This window comes from Neurospora crassa, linkage group V (assembly GCF_000182925.2).
Source record: "Neurospora crassa OR74A linkage group V, whole genome shotgun sequence".
Taxonomy (NCBI): domain Eukaryota; kingdom Fungi; phylum Ascomycota; class Sordariomycetes; order Sordariales; family Sordariaceae; genus Neurospora; species Neurospora crassa.
Window position 1 is genome coordinate 2,446,246 of NC_026505.1, and position 25,054 is coordinate 2,471,299.

The 25,054-nt window shown below is 52.2% G+C and overlaps 8 protein-coding genes across 9 annotated transcripts; 6 read left to right on the forward strand and 2 right to left on the reverse strand.

Annotated features, from left to right (window-relative positions):
• The first annotated feature begins 360 nt into the window (after positions 1 to 360).
• On the forward strand, positions 361 to 5,634 carry NCU03797 (ubiquitin C-terminal hydrolase). Its single transcript, XM_956093.3, has 8 exons — positions 361 to 927; positions 1,237 to 1,390; positions 1,454 to 1,601; positions 1,660 to 2,119; positions 2,185 to 4,350; positions 4,403 to 4,720; positions 4,780 to 4,909; positions 4,971 to 5,634. Exons 1-8 carry the CDS (start codon positions 925 to 927, stop codon positions 5,078 to 5,080), a joined length of 3,489 nt encoding a protein of 1,162 aa, XP_961186.3. The 5' UTR covers positions 361 to 924; the 3' UTR covers positions 5,081 to 5,634.
• Positions 5,635 to 5,832: 198 nt separating this feature from the next.
• tim22 (translocase of inner mitochondrial membrane 22) lies at positions 5,833 to 8,007 on the forward strand. Its single transcript, XM_956094.3, has 3 exons — positions 5,833 to 6,607; positions 6,973 to 7,068; positions 7,156 to 8,007. Exons 1-3 carry the CDS (start codon positions 6,518 to 6,520, stop codon positions 7,552 to 7,554), a joined length of 585 nt encoding a protein of 194 aa, XP_961187.3. The 5' UTR covers positions 5,833 to 6,517; the 3' UTR covers positions 7,555 to 8,007.
• Positions 8,008 to 10,264, reverse strand: NCU03799 (pre-mRNA splicing factor prp45). The gene is made up of 4 exons (XM_956095.2): positions 10,010 to 10,264; positions 9,425 to 9,926; positions 9,244 to 9,369; positions 8,008 to 9,192 (listed from the first exon to the last, which is right to left on the reverse strand). Exons 1-4 carry the CDS (start codon positions 10,148 to 10,150, stop codon positions 8,252 to 8,254), a joined length of 1,710 nt encoding a protein of 569 aa, XP_961188.1. The 5' UTR covers positions 10,151 to 10,264; the 3' UTR covers positions 8,008 to 8,251.
• A 397-nt stretch (positions 10,265 to 10,661) lies between these two features.
• NCU03800 (endosomal cargo receptor) lies at positions 10,662 to 12,106 on the reverse strand. Its single transcript, XM_956096.3, has 4 exons — positions 11,653 to 12,106; positions 11,376 to 11,564; positions 11,044 to 11,310; positions 10,662 to 10,977 (listed from the first exon to the last, which is right to left on the reverse strand). The coding sequence occupies exons 1-4, from the start codon at positions 11,800 to 11,802 to the stop codon at positions 10,954 to 10,956; spliced, it is 630 nt and encodes a 209-aa protein (XP_961189.2). The 5' UTR covers positions 11,803 to 12,106; the 3' UTR covers positions 10,662 to 10,953.
• A 396-nt stretch (positions 12,107 to 12,502) lies between these two features.
• Positions 12,503 to 15,227, forward strand: NCU03801 (alkaline phosphatase). Its single transcript, XM_956097.3, has 3 exons — positions 12,503 to 12,995; positions 13,049 to 14,628; positions 14,695 to 15,227. The coding sequence occupies exons 1-3, from the start codon at positions 12,906 to 12,908 to the stop codon at positions 14,903 to 14,905; spliced, it is 1,881 nt and encodes a 626-aa protein (XP_961190.2). The 5' UTR covers positions 12,503 to 12,905; the 3' UTR covers positions 14,906 to 15,227.
• Positions 15,228 to 15,382: 155 nt separating this feature from the next.
• Positions 15,383 to 17,933, forward strand: cbs-1 (carnitine biosynthesis-1). The gene is made up of 8 exons (XM_956098.3): positions 15,383 to 15,746; positions 15,818 to 16,006; positions 16,080 to 16,097; positions 16,179 to 16,245; positions 16,317 to 16,377; positions 16,477 to 17,352; positions 17,422 to 17,493; positions 17,586 to 17,933. Exons 1-8 carry the CDS (start codon positions 15,694 to 15,696, stop codon positions 17,663 to 17,665), a joined length of 1,416 nt encoding a protein of 471 aa, XP_961191.3. The 5' UTR covers positions 15,383 to 15,693; the 3' UTR covers positions 17,666 to 17,933.
• Positions 17,934 to 18,070: 137 nt separating this feature from the next.
• On the forward strand, positions 18,071 to 20,041 carry NCU03803 (sorbitol utilization protein SOU2). The gene is made up of 3 exons (XM_956099.2): positions 18,071 to 19,099; positions 19,202 to 19,718; positions 19,787 to 20,041. The coding sequence occupies exons 1-3, from the start codon at positions 18,853 to 18,855 to the stop codon at positions 19,899 to 19,901; spliced, it is 879 nt and encodes a 292-aa protein (XP_961192.1). The 5' UTR covers positions 18,071 to 18,852; the 3' UTR covers positions 19,902 to 20,041.
• An 867-nt stretch (positions 20,042 to 20,908) lies between these two features.
• Positions 20,909 to 24,195, forward strand: NCU03804. 2 transcript variants are annotated; one of them, XM_011396296.1, is made up of 4 exons: positions 20,909 to 21,761; positions 21,927 to 22,516; positions 22,585 to 23,498; positions 23,598 to 24,195. In XM_011396296.1, exons 1-4 carry the CDS (start codon positions 21,596 to 21,598, stop codon positions 23,614 to 23,616), a joined length of 1,689 nt encoding a protein of 562 aa, XP_011394598.1. In that variant the 5' UTR covers positions 20,909 to 21,595; the 3' UTR covers positions 23,617 to 24,195. The 2 variants fall into 2 exon arrangements, with proteins under 2 accessions (XP_011394598.1, XP_011394597.1); XM_011396295.1 differs by having other exon boundaries at positions 23,674 to 24,195.
• Positions 24,196 to 25,054: the final 859 nt, after the last annotated feature.

Genomic DNA, 25,054 nt, shown 5'->3' on the forward strand with positions numbered 1-25,054 from the left:
GAGGAAGTTGCTGTGACCCAAGGAGTCTGGCCACGATACCTTCGGAATTCAACACTATAGATTCAAAGTATCGGTTGTGCCTGGTAAATTGTCAAGAGGAAGTACTCTATAAGAGATCACAGATACCGCGGTTTTGCCAGGATGCTTAACTCCATGTCTAGAGGTACCTCTACGTATACTGCATCTGACTGAAACGAAATGTAGACTGGAGGTCTGTAGGTCAAGAACATCATGCCCGTTACCTTGCGGGTAGTAACATTCCATATGCTTTGCTGCCACTCAACAACTGAGCGCGCGGCCGGGCAACCGCGGCGGGCGATGGAACCTATAGAAAACCATTTCGACAAGACAAGAAAGAAAGAAACCGTAACCTCCAATCACTACACTTCCACCTTCTTCACCTTGTTCCTCACTGCCACTCCCGTCACTGCATGACCTCCGGCTGCATCCACCAACGCAAGGCCAAGACTCACCATTACAGTCCACCACAGTCTAGCATCACCTAGGATCTACCTGCGCCTGCCTGCGCTGCTCCATATCGCCAACCTTTCTTTTCTCTTCCCATCCTTTTTCCACTTGCTTTCCTCACTACGTCCGATCTCCTCTCCGGCCTGCTCACGACCTGCGCTCTTAGTCAGTCAGTCAGTCATTCATTCTTTCGAGAGTATCCTCCGCCCGACCCAAACATCCCCGAAGACTCCGCATCGCCTGCCGAAAGTCGCAGTACATACCAGGTTCCCTGTTGAAAGAGACGGGAAGGAGCACACACCGGGCCACGCAGCTCACTGCTTGGAAGGAGCGAGGCTTGGTCCACGTTGCGTCGACAGTCGTCACTTCACTTCAGTACGCCCGTTGTCGCCGGCGCGATCCGCAACTTCCTGTATCTCTGACCTCTGCAGCTACTCGCTGTAGCCCACTGGCATTATGGTGAGTGCTCTGTCTTTGATGCACTGCACCAGAAGCACCATTACCGTCATCCGCGCGCACCTTTTGTTTCCCCTCCATCTTCCTCAACAGCTCGGGAAGCAAGTCGAGCTCAACATCTGTCTACCTTTCCCATGCACCCGATCCTCCCGCGAGCCGTTGCCTGTCTAGTTATATCATTCCTCTCTGTTGTTTGCCTCTACTTGCCCCTCGGTGTTCAATATGGGCAACCCCGCCAACCGCGCTCTTCTGACTCCCTCGCCATCCCCGCCATCTGACGACCAGGTTGCTAATCTGCCTGTCCGCACCAAGGATGACCAAAACCCCCAAGCCCCCTCGCCCAACGCCATGTTGGTCGATACACCCGAGGAACACGTTGTCGAACCAAACGGCGTCGATAATGACGAGGTCGCAATCATCACCCCGGAGGCTGACGAGAAGGAGGCTCCTGTCCTTGCCACTGACTGTGAGTTGGACAACAACACAACCTCCATCCTCCTCGGGGGCTCCGCAACTGACGCTGTTTTAGACAAAACCATGAAAGAGCACGTCCTTCCAGCCCTAATCGACGAACCCCCAATCCTTGAGGACCAGGTTTACACGTGGGAGATCAAGGGTTGGCGCAACCTAAACAAGAAGGAGCATGGTCCCATCTTCCATGCTGGTGGCTTCCCATGGTCAGTATTTCTCGGTGGTTTCTTCACGTCTGCTAAGGAAACTAATATTGTTCAAAAGGCGAATTCTTCTTTTCCCGTATGGCAATAATGTTGACCAGTGCTCGATATACCTGGAACACGGCTTCGAAGCGGACGAAATGCCCGAAAAATGGAGCTGCTGCGTTCAGTTTGCGCTCGTGCTATGGAATCCTAACGACCCTTCCGTCTTTCATCACCATTCCGCCCATCACCGTTTCACCAAGGAAGAGAGCGATTGGGGTTTTACACGGTTTCTGGAACTCCGGAGGCTGTTCAGTCAGCCTTATGACGGTTCAAGCCGTCCTCTCGGCGAAAATGAAAGCGTCAACATTAGCGCCTACGTCAGGATTGTCGAGGATGAAACAGGAGTTTTGTGGCACAACTTCAACAACTACGATTCGAAGCAGGAGACAGGCTACGTCGGTCTCAAAAACCAGGGCGCCACTTGCTATCTGAACTCACTCTTACAGTCGCTCTATTTCACCAATGCTTTCCGCAAGGTAAAGAGATCAACATCTTGTTCCTTTTTGCTCTGTTTTCCGCCCGCATGCTGACTGGCTTGCAGATTATCTACCAAATTCCTACCGAACAAGACGAGAGCATGATGAACAGCGCCTATACTCTACAACGACTCTTTTATCAGTTGCAAACATCAAATACTGCCGTGGCTACCAGTGAGCTTACCAAGTCTTTTGGATGGGAGACCCGTCATATTTTTGAGCAGCAAGACGTCCAGGAGCTCTCGCGGAAATTGATGGAACGCATGGAGGAGAAGATGAAGGGCACACCACACGAGAAAGCCCTTGCACAGATGTTCAGCGGCAAGATCAAAACCTTCATCTCCTGCATCAACGTTCCGTACGAATCCAGTCGAGTTGAAGATTTCTGGGACGTCCAACTTAACGTTAGCGGCAATAAGAACCTGCTGGAGAGTTTCCAGGACTACATCCAGGTGGAAAAATTGGACGGGGAAAACCAGTACTATGCTGGCGACGAGTACAAACTTCAGGATGCCAACAAGGGCGTCATTTTCCAGAGCTTTCCCGATGTTCTGCATTTGCAGTTGAAACGCTTCGAATACGACATTCAGCGCGACACGATGATGAAGATCAATGCTCGCTACGAGTTTCCCGAGGAGTTCGATGCAGCTCCCTTCCTCGAGAAAGACGCCGACCGATCGGAACCTTGGGAATACGAGCTTCATGGTGTGCTGGTACACAGTGGGGACCTGAACACCGGCCATTATTACGCTTTCCTGAAGCCCACCAAGGACGGAAATTGGTACAAGTACGACGATGACAAAGTCACCAAGGCCAGGAAGCTTGAGGTCCTGGAAGACAACTTTGGCGGTCCTTTCCGGTTGCCGAATGGACAAATTAGGACTTTACCTCAAAAGAAGACACCAATCATGCGACCCAATAGCGCTTACATGCTCGTGTATATTCGCAAGTCCCGAATCGACCAGATCCTTACCCAGGTTACCGAAGAGGACACACCTCCACATCTCCGCAACAGATTCGCAGAGGAGCTGGCTGCTCGTGAAGCCCGACGCAAGGAGAGGGAGGAACAACACCTCTATATAGGGGTTAAGGTCGTCACCGAAGCGACGTTCCAGGAGCACGGCGGCACCGATCTGACCTATTTCGACACGACTCCTGACCAAGATCCCGGGGCACCGATTTACTATCGTGTTCTTCGCCAGGATACCATGGAGCAGTTGGTCGCTAAAATTGCAGCAGACCTCGGACAAGATCCTAAACGGGTCCGGTTGTGGATAATGGTGAATCGCCAGAACAAGACAGTTCGCCCGGACGTTCCTATCATGGATCTTGCGCTTACAGTGGAGGAAACCTACTCCAAGGCTACTGCTCAACGGGATGAGTCTTTACGTGTGTGGGCAGAAGTGGCTGAGGAGGTCAACGCGGACGGTGAACCCATCTGGCCATCGCATCAGGCACAAGCTAACGGCGCGATTGTAAAGGATAACATCTTGTTGTTCCTAAAATGGTTTGACGTGGAGAGCCAAACCTTGAGGGGCGTTGGGCATGTCTACGTGAGGTTGGACAAGAAGGTCGAGGATCTGGTCCCTGTGATTCTGAAGAAGATGGGCTGGGGCGAAAAAGTCCCCAGTGGAGAGAAGATTCAGCTGTGGGAGGAGATCAAGCCAACGATGGTGGAACCGCTACGAGGCAAGGAAACTCTTAAGACCGAGGAGTTGCAAGACGGAGACATCATCTGCTTCCAGCGGACCCATGTGCACAAGTCAAGACTTGGTCTTGGCGAGAGCAAGCCTTCTGAAGACGCTAAATCATCGGACAAGTTGACGGATGCTAGGGAGTATTACGACTTCTTGTACCACCGCAAGGTCGTAAGATTCTGCCCTCACCCCCAAAAAGCTGATGTTCAGCAGTACCCACAGTTCGAGCTTGTCTTGAGTTCCAAGATGAGCTATGACAAACTTTCGGAGAAGGTTGGAGAGCACATAGGTGTCGAGCCTACTCACATTCGGTTCTATACCATCAATGGGGCAAATGGCAATCCCAGGACGGCAGTCAAGAAGCTATCCAACCAAACGGTAGAGAGGATTCTTACCCCGCCGGGATACGGGCAGATGAACCTCAATCAACTATCAGACGCACTTTACTACGAAGTTCTCGACATTAGTCTTGCCGAGCTAGACACCAAGAAGAGCCTCAAGGTCACTTGGCTCAGCGAGGGCATCACAAAAGAGGTGAGTAGCTTGGTAACATTGGTGGCTGCTTACGTTACTAACGCTACAGTAGGACCAATACGATCTTCTTGTAACGAAGAGTGGTGTGGTTGAGGACCTGATCGAGACGTTGGTCAAGAAGGCCAAGATTCCTGGCGAGGAGGAGGCCGGCCAAATCCGGGTATATGAAGTCAGCAACAACAAGTGGTACAGAGATCTCGACAGAAACTATCCTGTTATCTCTATTAACGAGTACACCACCGTTGTGGCTGAACGGAAACCCGAGGAGGAGATTGGTGTCACTGATCCTAACCAGTATATAACCGTCTTCCACTTCCAAAACGAACCGAGCAGGGCTCACGGCATGTCGTTCAGATTCTTGATCAAAGAGGTAATTTCACATTCATCGCCTTCTGAACGCTTTAAGATCTAACCAAATGGTCATCACAGGGCGAGCCATTTTCGGAGACGAAGAAGCGGCTCGAAAAGAGATTGGGAATCAAGGGCAAGAGCTTCGAGAAGATCAAGTTCGCTGTGGTTAGGAGGGCTCAGTTCTCACGACCCATCTATCTCCAAGACGGTTTGTGGCACCTACCGATATCTGTTTTCCCAATGGCATGACTAACTCGTTTGCTGCATAGACGACATCCTGTACGAGAAGGCCGAAAAAGAGGACTACCTTGGCCTGGACCACGTTGATCGGTCAAGGTCGGCGCGAAATGGCGGTGGTGACTTGTTCCTCAAGGGATAAGTGTAATATGGATAGTGCTAGAGGTTTTGAAAGTGCTTGCTGTTTTCTGCCCAAGCTACTACCGACCAAGTTTCTGTCTGGATAGGCTGTGCGCGGTTCGGCCAGAGTGTACACATTACATTGCTCAGCAGGCAGGCACTTGGGTGGCGGCGCTTGCAATAACCTTCTTTGTTTTGCTGAGAAGGGAAAGAGGTGGCTTATACACTGGCGTCTGTTGAGCAGCTGTGGGTGTAAGCTGTCTTTCGTCTTCAGGAAGTCCCGTAGTCGGGCATCTTTGCGGTGCACTCGTTGCTATCGTTATTATACTCCTAAAAGTCCTAGAAGTTCTGTTATGTCATCAACGGACGGCATTGCAAGCATGGGCAAGGCGTGGGTACGAGTAGATGTTACTTGCCAGGCATTGGACACAAAATGAACATAGATCATAACAACACAGTGGCCTCGGGCAACAATGGTCGGGCTCAGAGAGTGGTGATGGCCTTTGTGTAGTATGTGATTCTTCTTTTCCGAACCGACGGGCACCTTGAGGGCTCTCTGAAACACTTGCTCCACAACGGGTTTGAGATCGGGTCGTGCGGGTGCGGGACCCACATGGTGAGATGTCCGCGGTGGGGCGAGCCGTTCACTGCCCGCCGTCGTAGGACCCGGGCGATGGACGCCGAGGGACGGCCTCGGGGGGCGGTTTGTAACGCATGTACACTACCGTATGTACTGGGCATAAGTATGATGTTCGAACTTTAGGCGGTGAGACGAGGCAGAAATCTTTCCTATGCCCGATAAGCCGTTTCCCCAGATGGATTGATTCGCGATAAAGTTACCTATCCATTCACCCACGCCCGCCACGCCCACCTGCCCGCTCAGCGCTCAAGTGCTCAACTGACCCATCCATCGCTATTCACAGTTTCTTGCAGTGCAAACTGAGCGACGAGCGAGAGCGAGAGTTCACGTCCCACTGAACCGACACCACCCATTGTACTGTCCTGTGTTCTCGACTCTTATATTACGATTGCCTCCCTTACAACATATCCTAAGTCGGCTTTCCATCACATCATTGTCATCACCGCGGTCCAGTTGTCAGTCACCCGGTACCTTATCACCGACCACACAACGAAGAAGTGGGCCAAGTGTATATAATCAATCCTACCTACCCTTCTCCCACCGAACCCGAGTCCGACTCGATCGCATTGTCGCGAGCCTTGATTCCACGAACCCACGAACGAACGAACGAACGTACGAACGTACGAACGAACGAACGAACGAACGAACGAACCCTTGAGCGGATAAACAACGTTCGCGAGGAATTAAAGAAAGAAAAAAGACAAGACGAGAACAGATTAGCCTACTTGCTTGCCGGACAAGCCTGCGCGAACCTATTACCTAAAACCGAGAAAACGAGGGAAAAACAAAAGAAAAGGAGAAAACAAATAGCTAGACAAGATGAACTTCCCTGGTATGCCTGGCGGTGCTGCGCCCAGTGGTGGTGCTGCGCCTGGAGGATACGATCCTAATGATCCGAATATTAAGATGGTTAGTAGTTACCCTACCCGGAGTCTTCTTTTGTTGCTGTGGTGCAGGAGGAGGAAAAGGAGGAGGAGGAGGAGGAGGAGGAGGTGGTGGTGGTGGTGGTGGTGGTGGTGATGGTGGCTATGGTAGTCAAGGCTTGTCAAACTGGAGCTATCTAGGCCCAAGAGCTATCACATTACCGTTCGTGGTCTTGTCTGTGTGTTTGAAACATCGATCGCATAGATTAGTCCTAGCCAAAAGGCGCGCGCAGGCGGGCGCGCGGGCGGGCGGGTGATGTTGATAGGGAGACTACTTGGATACTTGGGAGAGAGGATCGAAAGAGAGATTACGAGAAAGAGATGATGCTAACGAGACGACGAACACAACAGATGCAAAAAGCCATGGAGTCATGCTTCGCAAAGACCGTCATGAGCGGAGGCGCCGGTTTCGCGCTAGGTGGTGTTTTTGGAATGTTTATGGCTTCGGTACGTTTTCTTTCTTCCTTTCCCCTTCTCTATCTCTATCCCTCTCTCACCCCTTACCCACCAACCAACCAACTAACTTCCAAACAGATGGCGTACGACACCCCCTACCACTCCCCCACCACCCCCGGCACCGGCCCCGGCGCCAACCCAGCGGCCGCCGGAATCCCAGGCTACAAGCCCGTCGACCTCTCGTCCATGCCGCTGAAGGAGCAGCTCAAACACGGCTTCAAGGACATGGGCCAGCGGTCGTACAGCACAGCCAAGAACTTCGCCAAGGTCGGTGCCCTGTTTTCGGGTATTGAGTGCGGTATCGAAGGATTGAGGGCGAAGAATGATCTTGGTAATGGTGTTGCTGCGGGGTGTCTGACGGGCGCGATTCTGGCAAAGAATGGAGGTCCCCAAGCGGCGGCGGTGGGGTGTGCGGGGTTTGCAGCGTTTAGTGCGGCTATTGATGCTTGGATGAGGATGCCTAGTGAGGAGGACTAAGGAAGGAGGGGTGAGAACGAACAGTAGGAGGAGAGGTGGGAGAGGTGGAAGAGGTAAGAAAAGGAGGAGGGTTAGATTCTGTTCGTGACGAACGTTTTGGTCTGATCTGCCTGGTCCGGTCCGGTCCGGTCTGGTCTGGTTTGGCTTGATGTACTACTACTGGGTTTGGTGTTGAAGAAGCCAGGGGAATGACCGGATAGGTCTTCGGCGATGAGACCTGGAAAAGCAGGTAACAGGCAGACTGGGCGTGCGTGCGTGTGTATGCATGGACATAAGACTTGGGATATGGGAAACGGCGTTAAAACGGGGGTGGCATAGATGCTTTTTTCCCTTCGTGTACAAATACGATAACATATAGGCATTGGACGAGGATAGATCTACGCTCCCCTAGCATTTCGGGGACTCGGTTTCGTGGACGGATAGATGAAGAGATCTCCATTCTTTGTTCGTTGCTGAGCATGTTATGGCATTGTAAAGTTTTCATGTGAAGACGGGAATATGTAAAGAGCAAGTTCAAACATGTATCATCTCGGCTTCGATCGGGGGTTAGGCGAAGTACTTTATCCTTTTTCGCTTGCATTATGTCTGAATCGCCCATGTGAACAAAACTCCTTGACATGCAGTACGACAAAGCGCGAGCCAATATTGGACATCACAGAACACAATGGGCTCTTCTCATTACCCTAGAGCCACTGACTTAGTCCTCATCGTCATCGATCCTCGTTCGTTTCGAGTCCCTCTCTCCATCATTCAACCCATAGCCGCGTTTGTTCGACGAGGAAGCACCGTCCTTCTCCACTTCGTTGAGGAACTTGTCCACGTTGAAGGGGTCCGCCCCCGTGTCCTTCTCGAACTGCACCGGCCCTTCCCTCGCCTCCGCCTCAGCCGTACCCTTGAACGTGCCACGACCCAGAGCCTCACCGAACCTGTTCGACTTCGAAATCCTCGCCATCTCGCTCTCGCCCGCCGCCTCGTCGTCGAAATCCTCCGCGTTGGCACGGGGCCTGTAAATGCTGCTGATAGCTTCCTGGGCGGCAAACAAAGGCTTGTCGTACGGGTTGTCCTCGTTGAAGCCGCTGTCGAAACCGCTAGACTGGTTGAACAAGCGGGAGTCATACATGCCCTCCTTGGACTGCGTGGGCTTGGCGAGACCGAGGGCGATCTTCTCCGAGATATCTCTGTCCATCTCGCGGGCCATGACCTGGGCTCTCCTCTCCGCACCCATGCGCGACTGTCTGAGTTTACGCTCCTCCTCGCGAAGTTTCTCCTTGCGCGCTTCCCTTCTCTCCCGCTCAGAGTCGTCATCGCTCTCGGAGCGAGATTCGGAACCGCTGTAAGAGCGGGATCGTGACCTCCTGCTCCGTCCACCAGCCGCGCGCTCCGCCCTGGCTTGCTGCGCAAGTTGGCGCAGATGTTCCTCCTTTTGTGCCTTCTCCTTCTCTGCCAGCCTCTGCTGCATCATGGCTCTCTGTCGGACTTCCTCTCTAGCGTGTCTATCGGCCATGAAGAGGGCTTCGGAGAACTGAGCGAACTTGTCGTTGATTTGCACGTCTTGCAGACCGCGGCCGTCGGCGGCCAATCTCTTGTCGAGCGGGACAGTGAAACCCTTGGGGTTCTTCCAGTTGGAAATAGGAGGTGCTATCGCTTGTTAGTAGACCACTCTCCTTGTGAGACAGATAGATGACTTACGGATTCTCCATGCTTCTTGATCCTCGGCCGTCAACTTCCTCGGAGGCGAGTGCATAACTGGAGGAGGAGGAGTCGGGGGTCCTCTGGGAATCTTCTTGTGCTTGAACTTGGGTGGCTCCATGGGATCTGCCAACTGTTAGTTTACCGCCCACAGCTAATGCTCAAGTCTTGAATGCCATACCTCTCTGTCGCTCCACAATCTTCATGATACGGTCTTGCTTCTTGGAGTTGTCTCCCATCTGCGCTGATGGCGTGTAGCGCACAAACGTCGGCTCTCGCTTCGTATTGATGTTGATGTTTTTGGGCTTCTGGGACGCCACGGCGCCGCTGACCAGCGCAGCCAGTGCATTCTTGGTCCTCTCCGCCGTTGCTTCCACCTCCTCTTTGCTCGGTCGTGACAAGTCAAGATCGCCCGCTTCGGCCCTCTGTCGCAATGGAATCAGATCCTTGAATGACGCGTGAATGACCCGGTCGCTGCTGTGACCCTGTCGTGCGATCGCTGTGTAGTCGACCTTGCCCTCTCCATCAACCTGAACAACTAGCGCGTTTGACTTGTTCGAGGCGTCCTTGCCCCAGGGATACTGAGCAACGGGAATCTCTGGAAAGGCACCGCCATCGCCGAAATCCTCTGGTGCACGCGGTCGCCAACCTTGTCGATTTCCATACGGTGGTGGTCCGGTTCTCTGGGAGAGCGGAATGTTAGCATTAGCCGGTTTTCGAAAGCAAGCAAGCAAGCAAGCGGATAGTGGAGGGTGCGGTTACTGACCCTCAGCACAACTTGAGTTTCGTCAATTTGGCCGGCGCCGACAATTCTGGGACCGCGTTGCTGTGACTTTGATTCTTCGTATTCGCCGCTGTATTTTGGCTTCGGAAGAGCCTGAGATAGGCCTGCTGCTATCGAAGCCATAATTGTCGATCAATGAGTGGTTGTTGAAGTGATGCTTGATTGTCGCAAAATCGGTTGCGATGGGGTTTGGCAGTTGACGTTTACTTCGACATCACTGCCTGCAATGAAAAGAAGTTCCAAGCAATGGTAGGTAGGTGGCTCAAGCGCGACGCTTCAAGGTCCAGTGTGGCGCCAGAGGAGAGCCAGTGGAGATACGTAGGTACCTGTAGCCAGCACTGCAGCCGCGGCGCTGGCATACCTACGGGCTACGGCACAGTAGACGAGACATGGGCATCCTTATCGGTCTCCTTATCAGAAGGGAAACTTGTATAGTCTACATGTACAGGAACACAATGTAGTCTAACTTGCTGCTGCTTTCAGGGGGCATCAAAACACCAAAAGCGGGCTCTCTTTTCTTTTGTATACCGCTGGTAGTGTCATGTTGGCATGAAGTTCAGATCCAAGTTTCCCGTAAAATTGCCCAGTTCACGACATGTCCCTGGCTCGCAATAGCTCAGGTCTGTACGCTCAAGTCTTGTACACTTGACCTGCTGAGAACATTCACAGTGCCATTGTCATTGCACGCTTGCACTTCTATTATGTTTTAGTGATAACTGGCCGCCAAAAAAATCCATCAGTCATACATGTAGATCGAAAACCAAGACACAGGGGCATGTTGTTGACATGACCACCCGTCGCCAACTCGTAAGCCATCATTATATGATATACACCCCATGCAAGCAAGACCTGTGCTGTTTTTGTGCCTTACGCCCGGCCAAGACCAAATCAATCTCACTCCTTGGGAGTATAAAAGTAGTACACATTTATACATAACCCTTCCGTGCGCCCTGTGTCGTCCATCCTATTAGCATCCTGACGCCAGCCTGGAAAGTTGGACAAAATGTGAAGCTTACCTGGAAGAAGAATCTAACGATAAAGACCTGTAGAGCACCCATCGCAATGACCAGCAAGATCTGAATCAAACTGAAGTTGACAATTCGCTTCTCGGTGCTCCTGACTGTGCTGAAGTTGCGGTTCTCGCGCGTGCGGAAGTACTTTTGGTTGCGGGTGACGGTAGAAAGCTGCATCGAGATCTTGAAGAGAGACTCCTCGAGAGCCGAGGTCTGTTCGGGGGAGCTACCCTGCTTTGAAGGGATGGTAACGCGGGCCTCATCTTCGACCTATACCCTCACAGTCAGTATAAGTGGTAGGTGGTGGAGTAAAAGGGGGCGCCTGGTGTACTGACCGCAAGCTCGAAGTCGACGAACTTCTCAGCGAAGGTGCTCATCTCGTTGTTGAAGCAGAACTTGTAGTCACCGATCTGCTTGCCGGTGAAGACAAAGTCGCCCTGGCGTTCCTTCTGCCCATCCATAATCACATTGCCATCGGGGCCGGTCACTTCATAGTCGATATCGAACGAGCCTCCTGATTGTACCTGCGCAGCCAAGGTTAGCACATCGGTCCCGGCGCATGACAGTCGCGTGCATATCTGATGGAATGTCGCGAATCTGAGGTAGGCATACGGCAAAGTAAAAGGCAATCTTCTCGTTGGCCTTCTTGGTCGTGGCGAAGAAGCAGGCCTTCTCGTTGGCGACGAGCTTGTAAGTCAGGGCCGTGGCGGCGACCTCGCTGGCCAAGCCCAACAGGGCACAGGTTATTGTCGACAGCTTCATGATGTGCTGTGTGGTGTTGGTAAGGAGGAATTGCCTGCAGTTCCTAGGGGTGTTCGATGTTGACTTTGCAGATCCCGTCTTCCCGTCGCTTAGTTCGTCTTTCAGGACAACTTGGAGTTTCACGGGTGCCAAGTCGCGAAGGGAAGCTGAGCACAGGGCAACTCGACGGCCAGAAGCACTGTACCTAGTGGGCTAGGTATTCCACTTCAAGTTGTCCACTGGGAGCACGGGGCGGGTCTTGGCACTCCTGGGGGACTGGCCGGAACTTGGGCGGGCCACAACCAACATTTGAACGTTTTTTTCCGGGGGGGGGGGGGGGGGCGGATCATTCTCAGTTTCCTGACCGCCTTTATTACCTACTGACATCCAATAGCCCGCCAGGTGTAGGTGGCTGCAGGGCAGTTGACGGCTCGAATCAGTTCCTGTCAGCTTCCACTTCTTGTTTGTGTCCCAGACTTGAGGTTTTTGAGCCGAGACATTTCCCCGCCCCCTGAAATGGAAGCTTCAGTGGGCTGGGCTGCATGTGGCCGCGAAGGGGAGGGGAGCACTGGACCTCAGGGAGTCCCTTGGTTGTGTGGGAGATGGTGTGCCAAGCCAGCAGTTTCGAAGCTGGACCCTCGACTGGGGTCGCCGGGCGGTTTCCGAGCAGAGTGACATCAATATGCGATTGGCAATGGAATGAAGAGGAAAGGGTCAACCACAATTCTGCTGTTATAATTTTCGCCCATGTCTGCAGGTCATTACTAACAGCTTACATGACCATGTCTCGATTCTTATCGTTTGTCCGGGCGTCATACAATCCAGACTCGGCGTGTTTTGCACTGTTTTGTTGCCTTCCCCAAATCTTGTTCCAAACTCTACGCGTATGACAACTATCCACGTCGTTCTGTATTATTTGGGCATCAGCAGATTACCTAGGTTCCTAGTGCTTCTCCACCGCCGAATGATAAGTTCCATAACTTCATCCATCGACTTTCATCCAGCCCTATCCATGACATAAAGTCTGGCTACCATCTTCCCATCCCAAACAAACCCAAGACTTGCCCACACAACCTTAACTTCAGAATCATCTTGGCTACCTCGTGAGAGAGGGTACAGCCAAAATGGCGATATCACAAACGCGAGCAGCGGCCATATCGTCCATCGGGATAAGGGCCCTCAGTTACTTCTTCCTACGATGGGCAATGCTTCCGGTAAGTAGCTTTTGGGTGTCTTCAGTCAGCCTCGAGCTAACGAGGACATCAAGTTTGGTCCTGCGCTCATCTTCACACTCTTCGCCATCTATCTGCCTACTTTCGTGTCTGGCTACCGCAAGGAGCCCAAGTACAACTTGGTTGATGAAGTCGATGTGGTTGTTACCGAGACAACCATCAGGGACGACAATGCTGAGACGGACGACAGTCCTGGAGAGCCTGCTCCTAACGGCCACGAAAAGGTGGTCGCCGAGCAGGTTGACATTCAGGAGATCATCTCGATCGAGAAGCGACCCATGCACGCTTTGCGGACTCTCCTCAGCGGCGCACCCAACCCGCGGAGCCTGGCCCTGTCCGCATTGACCTTCTTGATCAACGCTGCGTTGGTTGGCTTCGTCGCTGATCGATTGTTCCGCGAGCGTTACTACGGTGCTGAAGACCTTTCCTTTGCCCGCGTTGGCTATGTCGGCGAACACGAAGCTAAGCTCTTGATCCGTGAGCCGGATCAGACCAAGATGCCCATCAACATACAGATTCATCTCAAGGACCCCCAGCCTCCTTTTGACAACCCTCTGTGGCAATCAGTTGGCGGTGTCAGATGGACCGGAAACGAGACCGATTACACTGCTGTTGTTACGATTCCCCTCCGCAACTCGGGACGGCGAACTTACGAATGGAAGACCTCGAACAACCACACCGGAGAGTTCACCACTCCGCCCAAGGTTGGCGAGGGCCCTCTCACTTTCCTCTCAACATCCTGCATCGTGAGCCGCTTGCCCTACAATCCGGCGGATCACCCATTGGCTATTCCCGGTATGCGACACTTGGCCAAGGTCCTCCCCAGCTTGGGCGCGCAGTTCATGCTTTTCCTTGGAGACTTCATCTACATCGATGTTCCGCGCTACTGGGCCAAGAGCACCGAGGAATACCGCAAGAAGTATCGTCAGGTCTACGCTTCTCCAGACTGGCCAGCTGTTGGCCAGAACCTCAGCTGGATACACGTGCTCGACGATCACGAAATTCAGAACGACTGGTCTGCCAACACCACCGGCGTATACCAGAACGCCATCGACCCTTACAACCACTACCACGCAGCTGCCAACCCTCCGCTAGCCAAGAAGGCTGGTGCCCTCAGCGCTCGCAGCGGAGCCACATACTTTGAGTTTACCCAGGGTCCTGCTAGCTTCTTCCTGCTTGACACTCGCACCTACCGCTCGAACAACAAGGTTGCCTTTACCGACGATTCCAAGACTATGCTAGGCGCCGAACAACTCGAAGACTTCATTGCCTGGCTCAGGCGCCCGGAGCCGAAGGGCGTCAAGTGGAAGATTGTCGCTTCATCGGTTCCCTTCACCAAGAACTGGGGCGTCAACACGCAGGATACCTGGGGCGGCTTCTTGACCGAGAGGAAACGGATTCTGGAGGTCATGTGGGATACTGCGAGCAGGGGCGTTGGTGTAGTTGTTCTGTCTGGTGATAGACACGAGTTTGCGGCTACCAAGTTCCCGCCGCCGATGAACAGCACATGGCCTGAAAGCGCTACGGTGTTTGAGTTCTCTGCTAGCCCATTGAGCCAATTCTACTCGCCTATTGGCACGTATAGACAAAGAGATACTGAGGATGTTGAGATCAAGTAAGTTATGCTCACCGAATTCCCATTGTTCGCGGTTGGACAACGTTGCTAATGCAAACCTTCCAGGTACATCAACAAGGGCAACTCCAAGTTCGGTGCTATCACCATCGAGAACCTCGAGGGAGGTGAACAGAGCGACTTAAAGTACCGCCTGTTTATTGATGGTGAGGAGGTCTGGAACACCGTAATCTTGTCCCCACCGGTCGTCATTGAAGATGTCAAGCCTGCTATCGCAGCTGGGTCGTGGTGGGAGCGGTTCTTCGCTTGGAGAAGATAAGCTGTTGGATACAGAGGATGTGAGAGATGAAGGAGATGAAGAAGAGTAATGACTGAAAGGGTAGGGATTTGTCAGTTTTTGGTGTACTGATATGATAAAGTACATTGGGACTTGACATAACGATAATGAGGCCGGCAAGGAAAAGGGATGACTGGGAGAATATGGGACATGCGTATTGGGGCGCAATAGATACCTGCTTTTTTCATCTGAAAGGTCATGGGATCTAGGTAGACAGTACAACTACAGTGAAATCGAACTCAAGCTTGTAACATTGTCGATAGGAATGTCAGTCTCAGCCTCAAAGCTCTCGGCTTCGGCTTCGATGTCCCTGACTTATAATTCCCGATTCGGTTTAGCGCTCTAGCGGAGCCAGCCTAATGCCAGCCGAGGTAAAGCGTAGTGGATTCTCAAGGTGAAGTCAGACGGAAACGTCCCGCTCCATCTCGGAGCAAGGGGCCCCATCGCGAAACCAAGATACAAAGTTACTTCGTTTCTTGGTATAAGACGATGATGTGGTGATCATGATGCGACATATAATGTTTAGTACTCATCGGCAAAATGTTCTTGCAACTTTTTTCCCTTTTCTTCGGTCCTCAAGGTGTGGTATTCTGTTGATTTCCCATCCCTTAGGTACTTTTGCATGTTTTCATTGTCCCTGCTTCAGACGTACATAACACCTACCTACGCAAAGGCTCAAAGAGAATTACCGCTTCCACACTATATGTCCTCTCCGCCATTGTCCAGGACACCAACTGCTTAGAGCCACCTTAGAAGTACAGAAACCAAAGATGAGACCGCAAGTGGTAGGGGCAATCCTCCGCTCTAGAGCTGTTGTCAGCAGGTGTGAACCCTTATAACAAAATTCAATATCTGGTAACATTCGACTGACTTGGCCGTTCGTTCCCTGTTTAGACAACCTCTTTCGAGGACCCATATCTTTGCTGCCGTCACTGTTGCAAAGTCCTCATCACCTGCCCAGAACTCGAGAAGAACCTTTTCATCCTCTTTCCGACGGTTGTATGAGCCAAAGGCGGAGATAACAGCTGAGGGACTTGAGTTGAGCCCTCCACAGGCTGTTACGGGTGGAAAGCGGACTGTTTTGTAGGTTTGATTTTTCTTCACTGCCAGAAAAGCAAACCTTCATGGAAGCTATTTACTGACTTCGACTCTGTAGACCCAACTTCTGGCTACGGTAAGCCTTCGTTGCTGAATGTTGACTCAACTCAACGGTTAGCACTATGTGGATTCTCATCGATTGACAACTGGACGACAGTGACAACTGCCGGTGTACGAAATGCGTGAACCAAGATACTCTCCAGAGAAACTTCAACACTTTTGCCGTAAGTAGCTCGCCTGACTCACTCGATGTTCCTCTCTTCAGTCGGTTTCACCACGTCTAACCGATGTTCAGATCCCCTCCGACATCCACCCAACAAAGGTTGAAGCCACCAAGGAGAACGTCACCGTCCAATGTGAGCATTACTCCGTCCCGAAACAAACGCTCACTTTACCTATAGTACTTCCCAGTCCCAGCCAGCCAACTAACACCTTCCCTTTTCCCTTCATTACAGGGTCCGACAACCACACATCCACCTACCCCTGGCCCTTCCTCTCTTTCTACCTCACCTCCAACGCGCGCGGGCACGAAAACGACCAGATCTCCCTCTGGGGCTCCGAAGCCGGCTCCCGCCCGCCAACCGTCTCCTTCCCTCGCGTGATGGCATCAGACCAGGGCGTCGCCGACCTAACCGCCATGATCAAAGAGTTCGGCTTCTGTTTCGTCAAAGACACACCCCATGACGACCCGGACGTGACCCGCCAGCTTCTGGAGAGAATCGCCTTTATCCGAGTGACCCATTACGGCGGCTTTTACGATTTCACGCCCGACCTCGCGATGGCCGACACGGCGTACACGAACCTGGCGCTGCCGGCGCATACGGATACGACGTACTTCACGGACCCGGCGGGGTTGCAGGCTTTTCACTTGTTGGAGCATAAGGCCGCTCCTTCTCGTCCTCCTCCTCCTCCTCCTCCTCCTCCTCCTCCTTCTGAAGAAAAAGAAGCTGCAGGCTCAGCAGCAGGGGAGGCGGCGGCGGCAGCAGAAGGGGGAAAGTCGTTGTTGGTCGATGGGTTCAACGCCGCGAGGATTCTGAAGGAGGAGGATCCCCGGGCTTATGAGATCTTGAGCAGCGTGAGACTGCCGTGGCATGCGAGTGGAAACGAAGGGATCACGATTGCGCCCGATAAGCTTTATCCGGTGCTGGAACTGAATGAGGATACCGGGGAACTGCATAGGGTTAGGTGGAATAATGATGATAGGGGTGTGGTGCCGTTTGGGGAGAAGTACAGCCCGTCAGAGTGGTATGAGGCGGCGAGGAAGTGGGATGGGATTTTGAGGAGGAAGAGCAGCGAGTTGTGGGTGCAGTTGGAGCCGGGGAAGCCGTTGAGTAAGTTTTCCCTTTGGAATTTGGTTGAGAGTGATGATGATGATGTGGTGGCTGACAAAGGTGATATAGTCTTCGATAACTGGAGGGTTCTTCATGGACGGAGCGCGTTCTCGGGTATTAGGAGGATTTGTGGAGGGTATAGTAAGTGTTTTTCTTTTCTTCCCCTTTGGCTGGAGTTTGGAGCAAGCTCCCTTTTCTGTGTGGCAGTGAAATTAACAACGCTTGTTTAACAGTCAACCGCGATGACTTCATCTCTCGGTGGAGGAACACGAATTACCCAAGGAGCGAGGTTCTTCCGAGGGTTACTGGTTAAGGACTGATTATCTGGAGGATGGTGAATATTCTCAGGAACGACCGTGGTGTCTCTTCACGTCTCCCGTATGGATCTTGGATAACGGATAATTGTTAGACCAAACATTTACCTAGATTTTGACTAGGAGGCTTTCTATCCGCCCTTTTAGTTGTAAACAGCCACAAGGATGACCCAGAAGAATGGCAAGTTATCATTCTTATAAATCGGAAAGAAACCAGCGGAAAATGAAGCATCGCCTACATGTTAAGGTCCAAGACACAGTAATGAAACGATGTTGAAGGTAGGAGGTGGTGTAGCATTCGTACTTCCCCAGCTCCTATGTTACCCCCACACAACCTTCATCCCCGCCCCCGCCAAAACAGAAGAGAAGCTTCCCCGATGAAACAACAACAACAACAAAAGCAACAAAAGCTTCGTATCTTGGATCCTTTCTGATCATCAAGCCTGACTCGCTGCTTGTTATCCCGTGGCTCCACCGTAGAGGTGCATAAACCTACCACCAACGAGAACTTATCACCACCGTCTCGGTGAACTTCACCCGGATATGAACCGAAAACCCCTGATCATCAGATAAACGTGCAACGACCGGACAGCGACCACGGGGCACACCACAACTCAGCAGCTCCACCGTTGTCATCATCCTGCATGGGGTGCAGCTACGCGAGGGTCTCTTTCACCGGCTCACCCACGGGGCCCCTCACTTGTTGCTCCAAGCTCCCCCAGCTCCCCCACTGAAACTTCGTGTGAAGCTGGCGCCGATATTGGCACCCGGTGGATAACAGCGAACCGGCTATACATTTACATAACCAAACATACATGCTACAGGAAGGTTCCCCGTAACCGAACATCTTTTGTATGGTCCGATGGGAGAGTTCGCTTCGTTCAGCCGGACTTTGCTGGTGTAGTCCTGGTGGATCTCTCCATCTCCATGCTTGCAGCTTACGAGCTCCTGGGGGAAGAGTGGGGGATCTGTTTATAATGGAGGACAACCCCTTCGGTGATGGCACACTACTTGGCGCCTTCCCTCCTGTTGCTTTTGTTGTTGTAGTGACTTTCGACTTGAGCCATTCTTAAAATTGGCTAACCGATACTTGTCTTGTCTGGCCCTGACCGCAGACTATACTTAGGTACCATCAAGCCGACTTCTTGAAGCGCTCACATCAACAGATTATAACACAAACTCAACCATGGCAGCCGAAATGAAGGACGGAAGGTTCGCTCACGACATCACTGTGGCTCCCCAGACAAATAGTGTCATGTCTCTTTTCTCGTTGAAGGGCAAGACTGCCATTGTCACCGGAGCCGCAGCTGGCATCGGCTACGGAGTTGCGGAGGCGTTTGCGGAAGCTGGCGCCAACGTGGCTATCTGGTACAACAGCAACAAGAAGGCACTTGATGCGGCCGCAGATATTGAGAAGAGGTACGGCGTGAAGTGTACGTATCCCCCATCCCTTTCCCATTAGCTACTACTACTGCTGCTGCTGTGTCGAGACCTTCTCTAGTCTAGTTGCCTAACCAGATCGGGCTTGTGTACAGGCAAGGCATACCAAGTCAACGTGACTTCTCTCGAAGCCGTCGAGTCCGCAGTCACCGAGATCGTCAAGGAGTTCAACGGCCGTCTCGACATTTTCGTCGCCAATTCGGGAATCCCCTGGACGGACGGGGCCGCGCTCGACGGCCCTCCCGAGTCGTATAAGCGGGTCATGGCCACCAACGTCGACGGCACGTTCTGGTGCGCCCAGGTGGCCGGGCGTCACTGGCGGAGGCAGAAGCAGGAGGGGACCACGATGGACGGCAAGAAGCTCGAAGGGTTCACGTACGGCAGCTTCATCGCGACAGCAAGCATGAGTGGCCACATTGCCAACATCCCGCAGCTACAGGCAGTGTACAACGCTTCCAAGGCGGCTGTCATTCATCTGTGCAGGTCGCTGGCTGTGGAGTGGGTGGGCTTTGCGAGAGCGAACACCATCTCGCCGGGGTATATCAGGACCGATATCTCGGAGTTCTGCTCGCCCGAGGTTAAGAATGCTTGGAAGGACAAGATTCCTATGGGGTGAGATTGAAACACTCTTTTCTTTTCTATCGCAAAAGTTGGAAATCATGCTGATAAGTTTGAAACAGCCGCGAAGGGGAGGTCAACGAGTTGAAGGGCGCATATCTGTATTTTGCGTCGGATGCGTCCTCTTACACAACTGGCGCAGACCTTTTGGTTGATGGCGGATATTGTGCCCCCTAAAGGCCCCAGAGGCGTTAGGTACCTCTATGACTGCTATATGAATAATGACTTGGATAGATTAGCTCTATGGATATTTTAATACTCGTTGTCGGTATCAGGCTATCGCCAACAAGGCTGGCTTCCTGTACACGATATTTTGCATAGTTTGTGTTTCCGTGATGATACCATCCTTCCATTGGAGGATACCCGGGAAGGAGCTGTGAATGGGTGTGCAGGCCCCCCCGAGGGAGCCTTGAACTCTGCCTCGGAGGAGCACAGCTTCGGTGTATTTATCGCCAGCTGTTCGGCAGCTGAGTGGGGTTTTCAATGACGACGAAAGTGGCCGCGGCCCGCCAACCTGGCGGTGAGGGGCGCTCTGCTTGGGCGGTCAGAGTTCAGTTCCATGCCTTTAGTGAGTTTTGGACCTGTCCCTGCGTGGTGCTTAGAACTAGTAGTCCCTGGCGGCCTCTGAAAGAGGGCCTTGCCGGGTCTAGAACCTCTTTCTGACACTTGGAGCCTCACAAGGGAACGTCTGGCAGCAATTCCACGGCGCACAGCTTTGGAGGAGAAGTGGAAATCCATCCCAGGCATTCGATTTGGGCGAAGGAAACGCCAGAGGCCAAGAGGAATATGACGTTCGTTCAAGACTTGCCGCGTGGGAAGGCACATCGCCAGACACCGTGACAGTTCCTTGTGAGCCCGAGGCGCATTTTCGCATCGAGGCTGGGCTGGGATCCGTTGGCGTACCGCTGCAACGGATTGATACCTCTACGTTCAGTTCGTTGCCATTGATATCAGATGGGAGAGGAGAGCCCCTGTGGACCTGTGCCTGGGCTTCCTTGCCTCGCTGTTCCCTCTCCTGGTTGCAGGTGTTTCGGCAAGCTTAACCAGAACCCCTAAAACGTGCCCGCTCCGGGTACCTTACCTTCTGTTATGGATTCCACGGTAAATTGTTGATACTGTAAATAGCATCAGCCTCAAAGACTTTGTCGAGAAATACGAGCCGAAAACGGCACATTTTTCACACATCTGCTCACACTATACTATACCATTCAGCGCAATCCCCTCGATCATCTTTTGTAAATCTTGGAATAGGTGAAACACGCAACGGCAATAGCCTTCTTACATCCAACCCGCCAAAAAAATATATAAATCAAAAGAGGCGTTTAGGGTACTTTTCAGGTTGTCCGTGGTTCAACGGCGGGAAACAAACTGAGAGGAAGGCAACAACCAGGTTGTACCCCTCATCCCACCCGGACCCCAGCTTTGCCCGGCCGCTGCTTGCTGCACCCTGGGTGGCATCCATTCACTGCTGGTGAACCACTCGCCGCCCGCTGTTCAGTGCTGGTGCATGCTGGCTGCCACTTCAGTCCACCGCGGACCTAAAACTAACTGGAAGTCGCCTCCTTCAACTCCTCGGCCGGCCGCCCAACTCCCTCCTCCTTCAGCCCTACATTTTGGCTCGCAACCTTACATTGCTCGCTCTTCCTCCTGGACAAACCGCCTTCCTTCCCTCAAACTCGACTATTTGGCCCATCTTGTCCCTTTTGCGACAACATTCATCGCACAAGTCCGGCGACCGACTATAGGGATTCTATACTAACGAACCCTGCCCAACACCTCCCACCTTGTCACTTATCTGGAGACTCTCTCGGACTGCTCAGTCTCTTGTTTGCTGCCGCCATTGCTAGTTATTATCTGTGATTACCAGAGACATGGAAAGCAACAATGGTACCGGCGCGCCCGGCGCCTTCCACACCCAGCAGGTTGACAATGCCATTCGCGCCATCCAGCACAAGAGGCCATTGCCCGAGATCGACTTCACCATTCACACCATGGAGGATGGCTCCCAAGTGAGCACCATGGAGCGTGTCTGCAAAGGTAGGTTTCCTTTCCTCCTCCTCAACACCACTGCCTCAACTTGTCAAATCATGACTGTCGTTCGTTGCGATCCTGCGACCACTACTGGGCACCTTGGCCTTTTCCCCCTTTTTTTCTCTCTGTACTGCAAGTTCTAACAGGCGCCGTCTTGGCCTTCGTTTCCAGATGTTCAGGCGCCTGCCATGTTCAAGCCCAGCGACGAGCAATTTTTCGAGGACGAAACCCACACCAAGCCCGACATCCAGTTTTTGAAGCAACATTTTTACCGCGAGGGCCGTTTGACCGAGGAGCAAGCACTATGGATCATCAGGGAGGGTACCAAGCTTCTGCGCGCCGAGCCCAACCTGCTGGAGATGGACGCTCCCATTACCGTTTGCGGTGATGTCCACGGCCAATACTACGATTTGATGAAGCTCTTCGAGGTCGGTGGTGACCCGGCCGAGACCAGGTATCTCTTCCTGGGCGACTACGTTGATCGTGGTTACTTCAGTATCGAGTGTGTCTTGTATCTCTGGGCGCTCAAGATCCACTACCCCAAGACACTCTGGCTGCTGCGCGGAAACCACGAGTGCCGGCATTTGACCGACTACTTCACCTTCAAGCTCGAGTGCAAGCACAAGTACTCGGAGGCCATCTACGAGGCATGCATGGAGTCGTTCTGTTGTCTGCCGCTGGCGGCAGTCATGAACAAGCAGTTCCTCTGCATTCACGGCGGTTTGAGCCCTGAGCTCCACACTCTCGACGACATCAGAAACGTTAGTCTAACAGCCACTTGACTGCCACGTTATGGTATGGGCATACTAACCCGGTGACTTTTATGCAGATTGACCGTTTCCGCGAGCCCCCCACACAAGGTCTCATGTGCGACATCCTGTGGGCCGATCCCCTAGAGGACTTTGGCCAAGAGAAGACGACTGACTTCTTCGTACACAACCATGTACGAGGTTGCTCTTATTTCTTCTCCTATTCTGCTGCTTGTCATTTCTTGGAGAAGAACAACCTTCTCTCCATCATTCGCGCGCACGAGGCTCAGGATGCAGGCTACCGTATGTACCGTAAGACCAGGACAACCGGATTCCCCAGTGTCATGACCATTTTCTCCGCGCCCAACTATCTCGACGTTTACAACAACAAGGCCGCGGTGTTGAAGTACGAAAACAATGTCATGAACATCCGTCAGTTCAACTGCACGCCTCATCCCTATTGGCTCCCAAACTTTATGGACGTTTTCACCTGGTCGCTTCCCTTCGTCGGCGAGAAGATTACCGATATGCTCATCGCCATTCTCAGCACCTGCTCGGAGGAGGAACTCAGGGAGGATTCCGCGACAACTTCACCCGGTTCAGCCTCCCCGGCCCTCCCGTCTGCGGCTAATCAAGATCCTGACTCTATTGAGTTCAAGAGACGGGCGATCAAGAACAAGATCCTTGCTATCGGTCGTCTGTCCCGTGTCTTCCAGGTCCTCAGAGAGGAGTCCGAGCGGGTTACGGAACTCAAGACCGTTTCTGGAGGCCGTCTTCCCGCCGGTACCCTTATGTTGGGTGCCGAGGGTATTAAGAACGCCATCAGCAGTTTTGAGGATGCTAGAAAGGTTGATTTGCAGAACGAGAGGCTTCCGCCGAGCCACGACGAGGTTGTTAAGATGCAGGACGAGGAGCGCGCCCAGGCTTTGGAGCGGGCGACAAGAGAGGCTGACAACGATAAGAAGTTGCAGACCCTCTCCAGGAGGCTCAGCACGTAAGTTTACAATCCCCACCTTTAGCACTTCTTCTTGCGTCTGGCCTGTCGTACATATCCGAAGGTATCAGATGCTGACCTAGTCGGTTTAACGTTGAGTGACCGCAAGCGATCGTAATCACTACGCCAATCGATGCAAAGGATGCTAATTTTTTCTGGTTTTATGAGGGTGTAGTTCTTAAAATGGCGTCAGGATACGGAACTACGTCAGGGAATCGAGCGAAGGTTTCATGGGAGTTTTGTGGGAGTAAAGGAAAGAGGGACACGGCGTGACTGAACGAAGACGTGTTATTGAACGGTGTCACATTCAGGGCTTGACTGATTGTAGCCATCTACTTTCTTCCCTGCATGTTGGCGGGGAATGGAAATACGAATGAGTATCAAATGGATGCTCTCCTCTCTACTGAGAAGGATTTTGCTAGTGCGTTTAGCGAGTTTACATACCTCAGCGACTGACTAGATACTTATTTACGTACTGGTAAATGGTGAACATGGTCTCAAGATGAATGCTTCCTTTAGTCATCTGGTAGCCTCCCAGGAAGATATAGTTCAAAGTAGCTGTAAAAGGAGTACAGCTAAGTCATGATTATTCCTATGACTTGCTTCACAACCAAATAGTCGAGCAAGACGATTACGAGTGTTTCGCATTCTTAGATTATGCCGTTATACCCAGAGCAGAACATTATCCCAATCCTTTGTCCTCCCTCTAAAGCATTACCGCCGAAGAAATTATCCCCATAAAAACCCGGCATAATATCCACCATAAACCATTGAAGACCTCATCCTCAAAAGATCGCCAAAGCGTTAGGACGACTAACAATCCGATCTAGTGTATTAGCAAAACATTCATCATCTCGCGCTTCCGCAGAGAGTCAAGAAAACAAGAAAACAAAAAACAAATGAGCTTACCTAGCAACCCCACCCTTCACATTACACACCTCGCTCACAACAAAAAAACTCCACCTCTTTCTGTCCCTACATTCCCTCGCCAACTCCTCAAGATCGAATAGCTCGCCAATCGGCGGCATCCCCCACCCCGCTAGCATCACTTCGTGCAGACTTAACTCATCATCCCCGTAGTTCACCACGGGGTCATCACGGGTGGTGGCGAGAGGAGGCCAACAACACTCGAGAGAAGGCTGGTTGCCTGCTACGGCGGAGAAGTTGGACCAGAGGAATTGGAAGAGCGGGACAGAGGGTTCCAGACCACGAAAAGAAGGGGGGGTTGTGGGGTTGATGGGAGGAGAGGAAGGAGGGGGAGGGGGAGGAGAAAGTTTGGTGGGTTTGGTGGGTTTGGATCCAGCCCTTTTTTTTTTCTTTTTTTCTTCTTTTTTTTTTTTTTTTTTTTTTTTTTTTTTTTTTTTTTTTTTTTTTTTTGAGAGAGAGAGAGAGAGAGAGAAAGAGTTAGTAGGTAGATAGAGAGAGAGTTAGTAGGTAGATAGAGAGAGAATCAAAGGTTTAGGAAGGAGGGGATGAGGAGGAAGAGAAAGGGGGAGAGAAATAAGAAGATGGTGGAATGATGGATGACATGGCGGGAAAGAAAAGGCAAAGGCAAC

Coding starts and splice junctions, on each gene's coding strand:
- tim22 (XM_956094.3), top strand. CDS start 6,518: ATGAACTTCCCTGGTATGCCTGGCGGTGCTGCGCCCAGTGGTGGTGCT. Junction 6,608..6,972: donor ATGATCCGAATATTAAGATG/GTTAGTAGTTAC, acceptor CGAACACAACAG/ATGCAAAAAGCCATGGAGTC. Junction 7,069..7,155: donor TTGGAATGTTTATGGCTTCG/GTACGTTTTCTT, acceptor ACTTCCAAACAG/ATGGCGTACGACACCCCCTA.
- cbs-1 (XM_956098.3), top strand. CDS start 15,694: ATGAGACCGCAAGTGGTAGGGGCAATCCTCCGCTCTAGAGCTGTTGTC. Junction 17,353..17,421: donor GGAGCCGGGGAAGCCGTTGA/GTAAGTTTTCCC, acceptor AAGGTGATATAG/TCTTCGATAACTGGAGGGTT. Junction 17,494..17,585: donor GAGGATTTGTGGAGGGTATA/GTAAGTGTTTTT, acceptor CTTGTTTAACAG/TCAACCGCGATGACTTCATC.
- NCU03801 (XM_956097.3), top strand. CDS start 12,906: ATGGCGATATCACAAACGCGAGCAGCGGCCATATCGTCCATCGGGATA. Junction 12,996..13,048: donor TACGATGGGCAATGCTTCCG/GTAAGTAGCTTT, acceptor GAGGACATCAAG/TTTGGTCCTGCGCTCATCTT. Junction 14,629..14,694: donor ACTGAGGATGTTGAGATCAA/GTAAGTTATGCT, acceptor CAAACCTTCCAG/GTACATCAACAAGGGCAACT.
- NCU03797 (XM_956093.3), top strand. Junction 1,391..1,453: donor TCCTGTCCTTGCCACTGACT/GTGAGTTGGACA, acceptor ACGCTGTTTTAG/ACAAAACCATGAAAGAGCAC. Junction 4,351..4,402: donor GCGAGGGCATCACAAAAGAG/GTGAGTAGCTTG, acceptor ACGCTACAGTAG/GACCAATACGATCTTCTTGT.
- NCU03799 (XM_956095.2), bottom strand. CDS start 10,150: ATGGCTTCGATAGCAGCAGGCCTATCTCAGGCTCTTCCGAAGCCAAAA. Junction 9,927..10,009: donor AAACTCAAGTTGTGCTGAGG/GTCAGTAACCGC, acceptor CCGCTCTCCCAG/AGAACCGGACCACCACCGTA. Junction 9,193..9,243: donor TCAAGAAGCATGGAGAATCC/GTAAGTCATCTA, acceptor AACAAGCGATAG/CACCTCCTATTTCCAACTGG.
- NCU03803 (XM_956099.2), top strand. CDS start 18,853: ATGGCAGCCGAAATGAAGGACGGAAGGTTCGCTCACGACATCACTGTG. Junction 19,100..19,201: donor GAAGAGGTACGGCGTGAAGT/GTACGTATCCCC, acceptor GCTTGTGTACAG/GCAAGGCATACCAAGTCAAC. Junction 19,719..19,786: donor AAGGACAAGATTCCTATGGG/GTGAGATTGAAA, acceptor AGTTTGAAACAG/CCGCGAAGGGGAGGTCAACG.
- NCU03804 (XM_011396296.1), top strand. CDS start 21,596: ATGGAAAGCAACAATGGTACCGGCGCGCCCGGCGCCTTCCACACCCAG. Junction 21,762..21,926: donor CATGGAGCGTGTCTGCAAAG/GTAGGTTTCCTT, acceptor CTTCGTTTCCAG/ATGTTCAGGCGCCTGCCATG. Junction 22,517..22,584: donor CTCTCGACGACATCAGAAAC/GTTAGTCTAACA, acceptor ACTTTTATGCAG/ATTGACCGTTTCCGCGAGCC.
- NCU03800 (XM_956096.3), bottom strand. CDS start 11,802: ATGAAGCTGTCGACAATAACCTGTGCCCTGTTGGGCTTGGCCAGCGAG. Junction 11,311..11,375: donor TCGTCGACTTCGAGCTTGCG/GTCAGTACACCA, acceptor GTGAGGGTATAG/GTCGAAGATGAGGCCCGCGT. Junction 10,978..11,043: donor TCGTTAGATTCTTCTTCCAG/GTAAGCTTCACA, acceptor TGGACGACACAG/GGCGCACGGAAGGGTTATGT.